Genomic DNA, 8,813 nt, shown 5'->3' with positions numbered 1-8,813 from the left:
CTCACCACTACCTGTCCCCCCAGCCCACCACACGCACTTATCCCTCCCACCCACACCCCCAGTAGCGCATCTCCGGCCTGTAAGGGGGTAGTAGGGAGGAGCTGGGGGGAGGGGGAGGCCTGCGAGTTTCTAACCTTGTTCTTATAAACAAACCCACATGTGCAGCTGCCGCTGCTGCAACTCACCCCACAATCCCGGATATAAGTCCTGCCCCTTTAAGAGGAAAAAAAAAGCTTCCCCCGCCTGCCTCCCACCCCACCCATCCACAAGGACCTTTGTCTTCCCAACCCCCTGTCAGTTGGCCACGCCCCGTCTCCCCGCCCCCCCCAACGCAGAGGAACCAATAGGCGAAGTAAATAAGGCCGGGGTATGACGTCACCATGTCAGGCCAATCACCGGGCGCGTTGGTGGGAGGCCTCACGGAGAGCGCGCCCGGAGGAAGGGCCGCAGGAGAGAGGAAGCTTTAAGACAAGATGGAGTCTGCTGGTTTCTCCGCTGCTGCTGTCAGGAACGGGGACATGGAGTCCCAGCGGGACCTGAGCCTGGTGCCTGAGCGGCTTCAGAGACGCCAACAAGAGCGGCAGCTGGAAGTGGAAAGGCGGAAACAAGAGCGGCAGAACCAGGAGGTAGAGGAGGAGAACCGCAACTTTTTCACCGCCGCCTTTGCTCGGGAGCGGGCGGCCGTGGAAGAGCTTTTGGAGGGCGCGGAGTCGGTTGAGCGGCTGGAGGAGGCGGCGTCTCGGCTCCAGGGGCTGCAGAAACTTCTCAACGACTCGGTTTTGTTTCTAGCCGCTTACGACCTGCGGCAGAGACAAGAGGCGCTGGTGCGGCTGCAGGCGGCCTTGGCCAAGCAGCGTCAGGAGCTGCAGCCCAAGAAGCGTTTCGCTTTCAAGACCCGAAGAAAGGATGCTGCTTCGTCTACCAAAGTAGGCGCGGCTCCTGGCATCCCCCCGGCAGTTGAAAGCATCCAGGACTCCCCGTTGCCTCAGAAGGCGGAGGGAGACCTCAGCTCCAGCTGGATCTGCGGTTTCTCCAACCTGGAGTCCCAAGTCTTGGAGAAGAGAGCCAGCGAGTTGCACCAGCGCGACGTCCTTTTGACCGAACTGAGCAACTGCACAGTCAAACTCTATGGAAATCCCAACACCCTGCGGCTAACCAAGGCCCACGGCTGCAAGCTGCTCTGTGGTCCGGTGTCCACCTCTGTTTTCCTGGAGGACTGCAGTGACTGCGTGCTGGCAGTAGCCTGCCAACAGCTCCGCATACACAGTACGAAGGACACTCGCATCTTTCTGCAGGTGACAAGCAGGGCCATCGTGGAGGACTGCAATGGGATCCAGTTTGCCCCTTACACCTGGAGCTACCCGGAGATCGATAAGGACTTCAAGAGCTCTGGTTTAGATAGGAGCAAAAATAACTGGAACAATGTTGACGACTTTAACTGGCTGGCCCGGGATGTGGCCTCCCCAAACTGGAGTATTCTTCCTGAAGAGGAGCGAAATATCCAGTGGGACTAAGCAGTTGTCACTCTTCTTCACTCCTACCAAATACTTTCCATCTTGGACTTTTCCCCTTATTGCGTGTCAAAGTTTGCTTATTGTCACTCTGTGTATGTTTTCGGTATTTTTAAGGCTTGAGATTGTAATAGGCTCCTACTTGTAATTTCCATTAAATTCATAGCAGGTGTAACACTAAAGTATTTTTGCTATTTTGGTCATGTGCCACTGCACTCCAGTCTGGACGACAGAGCGAGATTCCGTCTCGGAAACAACAACAACAACAACAAAACTCGGCTACTCCGGAGGCTAAGCCAGGAGAATTGCTTGCATCCCAGAGGCAGAGGTTGCAGTGAGCCAAAATCGCACCACTGCACTCCAGCTTGGGCAACAGAGCGGGACTCTCAAAAACAAAAAACAACATAGGTAATTCCTTTGTCTCTAGCCATTCAGTTCCTTTGTAGACCCATCACTCTACCTGAGTATTTTTCTTTTCTTTTCTTTTCGAGACGGAGTTTTGCTCATGTTGCCCAGGCTGGAGTGTAAATGTCGTGATCTCAGCTCACTGCAACCTCAGCCTACCAGGTTCAAGCGAGTCTTCTGCCTCAGCCTCCTGAGTAGCTGAGTTACAGGTGCCCGCCACCACGCCGGCTAATTTTTTGTATTTTTTTTTTTTTTTTGAGGCGGAGTTTCGCTCTTGTTACCCAGGCTGGAGTGCAATGGCGCGATCTCAGCTCACCGCAACCTCCGCCTCCTGGGTTCAGGCAATTCTCCTGCCTCAGCCTCCTGAGTAGCTGGAATTACAGGCACACGCCACCATGCCCAGCTAATTTTTTGTATTTTTAGTAGAGACGGGGTTTCACCATGTTGACCAGGGTGGTCTCGATCTCTTGACCTCGTGATCCACCCGCCTCGGCCTCCCAAAGTGCTGGGATTACAGGCTTGAGCCACCGCGCCCGGCAATTTTTTGTATTTTTATTAGAGATGGGGTTTCACCGTATTGGCAAGGCTGGCCTTGAACGCCTGACCTCAGGTGATCCACCTCGGTCTCCCAAAGTGCTGGGATTACAGGCATGAGCCACGGCACCAGTCCTTTCCCCTACCTGCTTTGTTTCGTTGAGACAGGGTCTGGCTCAGGGTTCTTGTGGGCTCAAATGATCCTCCAACCTTAGCCCCTCAAGTAGCTGGGACTATAGGTGCACCCCACCACCCCCGGCTAATTTGTGTTTTTTGTTTTTTGTTTTTCTGGAATAGAACCAATGTCTTATCTTTCCAGACTCTCTAGAGTCTCAAAAGCAGGCGATCTTGGTGATGTTTTGAAGTCACACTGAGTTCCCAGTTCTGTTCATCAGGCAGCCAGGCACAAGACACCTGGATGAGCAGGCAAGAACCATCTGCTCTGGCAGCTCTAACTCAGTTATTTCCAAGCCTTGGTCTAAACTCTTGCTGAAGCCCACCTGTTGAGAGGCTGTCTCTCTTATGCTCATACTTGGAGCAGCATAAACAAGGCTTGGCAGAGAGGCTATCCCTTAAATAATATTGGAGTTCAGGTCTCATTTCAGGCTAAATGGTGGTTCAAATGTTGGCTCTGCCCTTATTTGTGTTATAATCTCAAGTGAGTTACTTAACCTTACTAGACTTCAATATTTGCAATTTATATAATGAGGTTAATATAATAAAGTTGTTGCAAAGCTTAAGTGACAAAACAATATAAATAAGTAGTAATGGGACTATCTTTTGTTTTTTTTTCTTTTTCTTTTTCTTTTTTTTTTTTTTGCGCCTGGAGCTGTAGCCACGGAGGAACATGGCCACAGCCAGAATCTCAGCCTGGTCCAGCGGGCCTCATCCATGCTCGCCTCTCCTGTCTCTGACTTTCACTGACTGAACTCAATCAGAAGCCAGAGAGCCTGGTGATCCCTGCAGATACAGTCCATAGAGCTCAGGCTCCCAGGACAGGGTAGAGAAGAGCCAAGAATGAATCTAGGTGGTGGGAGGGCAAATGGAGAGAAACCAGCATGGAGGGGAGATGCCTCTGCTTTGTGAGCAACGTGTATATGATTAGTTTGCCTACCAGGTAATCAAGCACTGAGTCGAGACCTGTAGATGGGAGTTCTAAGTCTCATGTTTTGTATAGTTAGGTATTTGTGTGTGCAAGCTTCTTAAAATTGGTGCCACTAATTAGTAGGTCTTGGGTGGGGCAAGGGCATCTATGTTTTTAAAAGCTTTTCATTTTTTTTTATTATTTTTATTTTTTTTTATAAGAAAAAGAATAAAGAAGAAGAAAGAGAAAGAGGAAGAGGGAGAGAGAATGGGGGTATTGCTTTATTGCCCGGGCTAGAATGCAATCTAAATATGGGTATGCCTATAATTGTCCTTAATAACGGAGATAGAAAATGAGGGAAGAGAATAACAAACAAGGAGCCAACGAACATTTCGTTTAAACTTCTTTTTTTTTTTGAGATGGAGTTTCGCTCTTGTTGCCCAGGCTGGAGTGCAATGGCGCGATCTCGGCTCACCGCAACCTCCGCCTCCTGGGTTCAGGCAATTCTCCTGCCTCAGCCTCCTGAGTAGCTGGGATTACAGGCACACGCCACCATGCCCAGCTAATTTTTAGTATTTTTAGTAGAGACGGGGTTTCACCATGTTGACTAGGATGGTCTCGATCTCTTGACCTCGTGATCCACCCGTCTCGGCCTCCCAAAGTGCTGGGATTACAGGCTTGAGCCACCGCGCCCGGCCTCGTTTAAACTTCTAAGTTGATATGATGTGGTACTGATCTACGTATTCCTGTATTGGGTACGTATATATTTAGGATCTTTAGCTCTTCTTGTTGTTGCATTGATCCTTTTATCATTATATAATGTCCTTCTTTGCTTCTTTTGATCTTTGTTGCTTAATTTTAACTTCTGCTTTTTATTTATTTATTTTAGCTCTCTGGTTGGTAAATCCTTCTCCATCCCTTGTTTTAAGTCTTTGTGTATCCTTGAATGTGAAATGGGTCTGGATGCAGCATACTGATGGGTTTTAGTTTTTTATTCAAATTGCCTGTCTGTCTTTGGATTGGGGGATTTAGTCAATTTAAATTCAGAATCAATAATAATATATGTGAGTTTAATACTGCCATTTAATATTAGCTGGCTATTTTGCCCATTAGTTGATATAAATTCTTCATTATATTGATGCTCTTTTTGGTATTTTTTTAGAAAGGCTGATACTGTTTGTTCCTTTCTATGTGTAGTGGTTCTTTCAGAAGCTCTTGTAAAGCAGGCCTGGTGGTGATGAAATCTCTGAATGCTTGCTTGTTCACAAAAAACTTTATTTTTCCTTCACTTGTGAAGCTTAGTTTGGCTGGATGTGAAATTCTGGGTTGAAAGTTCTTTTCTTTAAGGATGTTGAATATTGGTCCCCACTCCCTTCTGGCTTGTAGGGTTTCTGCTGAGAGATCTGCTGTAAGTCTGATAGGCTTCCCATTGTGGGTAACCTGACCTTTCTCTCTGGCTGCCCTTAGTATTTTCTCCTTCATTTCAACCCTGGTGAATCTGATGATTATGTGCCTTGGAGTTGCTCTTCTTGAGGAATATCTCTGTGGTGTTCTCTGTATTACCTGGAGTTGAATATTATCCTGCCTTACTAGGTTGGGAAAATTTTACTGAATAATGTCCTGAAGCGTATTTTCCAGCTTGGATTCATTCTCTTCCTCACTTTCAGGTACACCTATTAAGCGTAGATTAGGTCTTTTCACATAGTCCCATATTTCTTGGAGACTTTGCTCATTCCTTTTTATCCTTTTTTCTCTAATCTTGTCTTCTTGTTTTATTTCATTGAGTTGGTCTTCGACCTCTGATATCCTTTCTTCTGCTTGATCAATTCGGCTGTTAAAACTTGTGCATACTTCACGAAGTTCTCGTATTGTGTTTTTTAGCTCCATCAATTCACTTATATTCCTCTCTAAATTGTGTATTCTTGTTAACATTTCGTCAAATCTTTTTTCAAAGTTCTTAGTTTCTTTGGATTGGTTTAAAACAAGTTCTTTTAATTCACAGAAGTTTCTCATTATCCACATTTTGAAGCCTGCTTCTGTAATTGGAACACACTCGTTCTCCATAAAGCCTTGTTCCGTTGCTGATGAGGAACTGGGATCCCCTGCTGAGGGAGAGGCGTTCTGATCTTGGGCATTCTCAGCCTTTTTTGGCTGTTTTCTTCCCTTCGTTATAAATTTATCCATCTGTGGTCTTTGTATTTACTGTCCTTGTAATTGGGTTTCCGAGGGGACGTCCAACTTATTGATTCTCAGCGCCGAAATCTGAGCAACCCACTGCACTGACTAAATCAGCGGCGTTAAGATTGATGGTGCTTTTCTGACTGCACCAAGAACCGATGCTCCGAGGCGCCAGCAAAACCGCCTCGCCGGTCACAAGAGTCGCGCTGGTGACCCGTGGGGCTCCTCCGCTGGGAATCTCCTGGTGCGTGAGCAACAAGAATTCATGTGAAGGTGTGGCGTCCTCTCGTTCTTTGTGCTTTCACTGGGAGCTACAATCCCGAGCTGCTAGTGATCAGCCATCTTGGATCTCTCTCTCTGTATATTTTTTGTAGAGAGGGTTTCACCAAGTTGCCCAGGCTGGTCTCAAACTCCTGAGCTCAAGCAATCTGTCCCCCTCAGTCTTCCAAGTGCTGGATGATGGTGCATGCTTGTAATCCCAGCTACTCTGGATGCTGAGGCACAAGAATCTCTTGAACCTGAGAAGAGAAGGTTGTAGTGAGCCATTATTGCACCACTACACTTCCAGAGCAAGACTCTGTATAAAAAAAAAAAAAAAAAGGAGGGACCTGGTATAGTGGCTTATGCCTGTAACCCCAGCATGCTGAGAGGCCGAGGCAGGTGGATCACCTGAGGTAAGGAGTTAAGAGGCCAGCCTGGCTAACAGGGTGGAACCCCATCTCTACTAAACATACAAACATTAGCTGGGCATGATGGTGCACGTTTGTGATTCCATCTACTTGGGAAGCTGAGGCAGGAGAATCACTTGAGCCCGGGGCGTGGAGGTTGCACTGAGCCGAGATCGTGCCACTGCACTCCCTGGGCAATGAGCACGAAACTCCATCTCAAAAAAATAAAAGGAAATTTTTGGGTCTTTGCCAGATTGATGGTTACAAAATGTTACCTTCCTCTGTTAGTAATGGTAATCATCTCTTAACTCATCTTCCCATCTCCAGTTTCTAAACTATTCAGCATACAGCTCTTAAATTAGTTTTCTTAAAGTATGTCACTCCTGGTCTAAAACCTTCTGAGATTCTTATTATTTGATAGGCTTCCTGGCCTGGAAGACAAGCCCCTTCACCATCTGTTTCAACCTACTGTTCTTACATGATGTTTTACTGTTTCATGACTCACACTTCATGCTCCAGCTAGTCTGAACTAATACCCATTAATCAAACACACTGTATCAGTCAGGGGTCTGGCAGGAAACAGATGGCATGCTCAAAATGGATAATTTGAGGAGAGCTTAATACAGCGATTTACAAAGCTGTGGGCAGAGTATAGGAAGGCAATTAGAAATGGTACAGTATCTTTAGGGTTGAAGGGACCAAACTGTTACCTGAATGCAGAGAGAGAGTTACCAAGCCACCTGATAGGAGTTTCAGTCCTCAGTGGAGGGATTCAGCCAATCCATGGTGACCTGTGAGGGAGAGAGCCATGGGAATTGAAAAATGTCATTCTCTTTTATTGGTGCCTCCCATTGCCCAACTGGAAATTTCAGGGCAATGAAGCCTGCTGCTGTGCGGTTCATATGAGTCAGCTCCCAGGATGTAAGACAGGGTGGAGAAAAATGAAGAATGGATCTGGAGGAGGAAATAGAAGATACTCAGTGTAGGCTGGTGCTGTGTCTCACACCTGTAATCCCAGCACTTTGGGAGGCTAAGGCGGGTGGATCACCTAAAGTTGGGAGTTGGAGAGCAGCCTGGCCAACATGGTGAAACCCCATTTCTACTACAAAAATAAAACAAAAATTAGTCCTGGTAGTGGGTGCTTGTAATCCCAGCTACTCGGGAGACTGAGGCAGGAGAATGGCTTGAACCCAGGAGGTGGAGGTTTCGGTGAGTCGAGATCGCACCACTGCACTCCAGCCTGAGTGCCAGAGAGAAACTCTGCTTCATAAAAAACAAAAACAAAAACGAAAAAGCTCGATATTCAGAGCAAATAGTTTTTGCTGTATTTCTTGGCCTTTTCTCAAGCAGTGGTCACACAGATTGGGTCCATGTGACAAAATTTCATACAAGACAAATGTTACTTCCTCTGGGAAGTCTTCTGGGATTTTCCTCAGTCTCTTTGAAAATGAGGCATGGGCAGGAGTTGATCGTTGATGCCTGTCATCTCAGCATTTTGGGAGGCCTTGGCAAGAAGATCGCTTGAGCCCAGGAGTTCAAGACCAGCCTGAGCAACATAGCAAGACTCTGTATCTATACAAAAAATACGAAAACGAGCTAGGCATGGTGGCATAAAGCTGTGGTCCCAGCTATTCATACTACAGTTAACTGCGATTGTGCCACTGCACTCCAGCCTGGGCCACAGAGTGAGACCTTGTGTCAAAAAAATAAAAGGAGGCCAGGAGCGGTGGCTCATGCCAGTAATCTCATCACAGTAATCTCCTTTGGGAGGCCAGGGTGGGCAGATCACTTGAGGTCAGGAGTTTGAGACCAGCCTGGCCAACATGGGGAAACCCCGTCTCTACTAAAAATACAAAAATTAGCTTGGTGTGGTGGTGTGTGCCTGTAATCCCAGCTATTTGGGAGGCTGAGGCCTGAGAATTGCTTGAATCCAGGAGGCAGAGGTTGTAGTCAGCCTACAATATCACGCCACTGCACTCCAGACTGGGTGACAAAGCAAGACTACGTCAAAAAAAAAAAAAAAAAAAAAAAAAAATAAGACCCAAAGGAAAAGTTTAAAGAGGGACTGAAGAATGGCTATGAGAAAGAACAGGGGAAACTTCTGTCCTTTATGAAAATGGCCAATATGAAAATACTAAAGACTTACATAAAAGTTAGCTGTAGCCGGGCGCGGTGGCTCAAGCCTGTAATCCCAGCACTTTGGGAGGCCGAGGCGGGCGGATCACAAGGTCAAGAGATCGAGACCATCCTGGTCAACATGGTGAAACCCGGTCTCTACTAAAAATACAAAAAATTAGCTGGGCATGGTGGCGCATGCCTGTAATCCGAGCTACTCAGGAGGCTGAGGCAGGAGAATTGCCTGAACCCAGGGGGCGGAGGTTGCGGTGAGCCGAGATCGCCCCATTGCACTCCAGCCTGGGTAACAAGAGCGAA

General features: G+C 47.1%; 1 protein-coding gene across 1 annotated transcript; it reads left to right on the top strand.

The window, feature by feature from the left end:
* The first annotated feature begins 375 nt into the window (after nt 1-375).
* On the top strand, nt 376-8,418 carry TBCC (tubulin folding cofactor C). The gene is made up of 2 exons (XM_074397813.1): nt 376-1,919; nt 3,280-8,418. Exon 1 carries the CDS (start codon nt 474-476, stop codon nt 1,512-1,514), a length of 1,041 nt encoding a protein of 346 aa, XP_074253914.1. The 5' UTR covers nt 376-473; the 3' UTR covers nt 1,515-1,919; nt 3,280-8,418.
* Nucleotides 8,419-8,813: the final 395 nt, after the last annotated feature.

This window comes from Saimiri boliviensis, chromosome 4 (assembly GCF_048565385.1).
Source record: "Saimiri boliviensis isolate mSaiBol1 chromosome 4, mSaiBol1.pri, whole genome shotgun sequence".
NCBI classification, from domain to species: domain Eukaryota; kingdom Metazoa; phylum Chordata; class Mammalia; order Primates; family Cebidae; genus Saimiri; species Saimiri boliviensis.
The sequence above is the reverse complement of the archived record's forward strand: the minus strand, read 5'-3'. Positions and strand labels throughout refer to the sequence as shown.

Bases quoted from the DNA above. Each gene is read 5' to 3' on its own strand.
- TBCC (XM_074397813.1), top strand. From the start codon at position 474: ATGGAGTCTGCTGGTTTCTCCGCTGCTGCTGTCAGGAACGGGGACATG.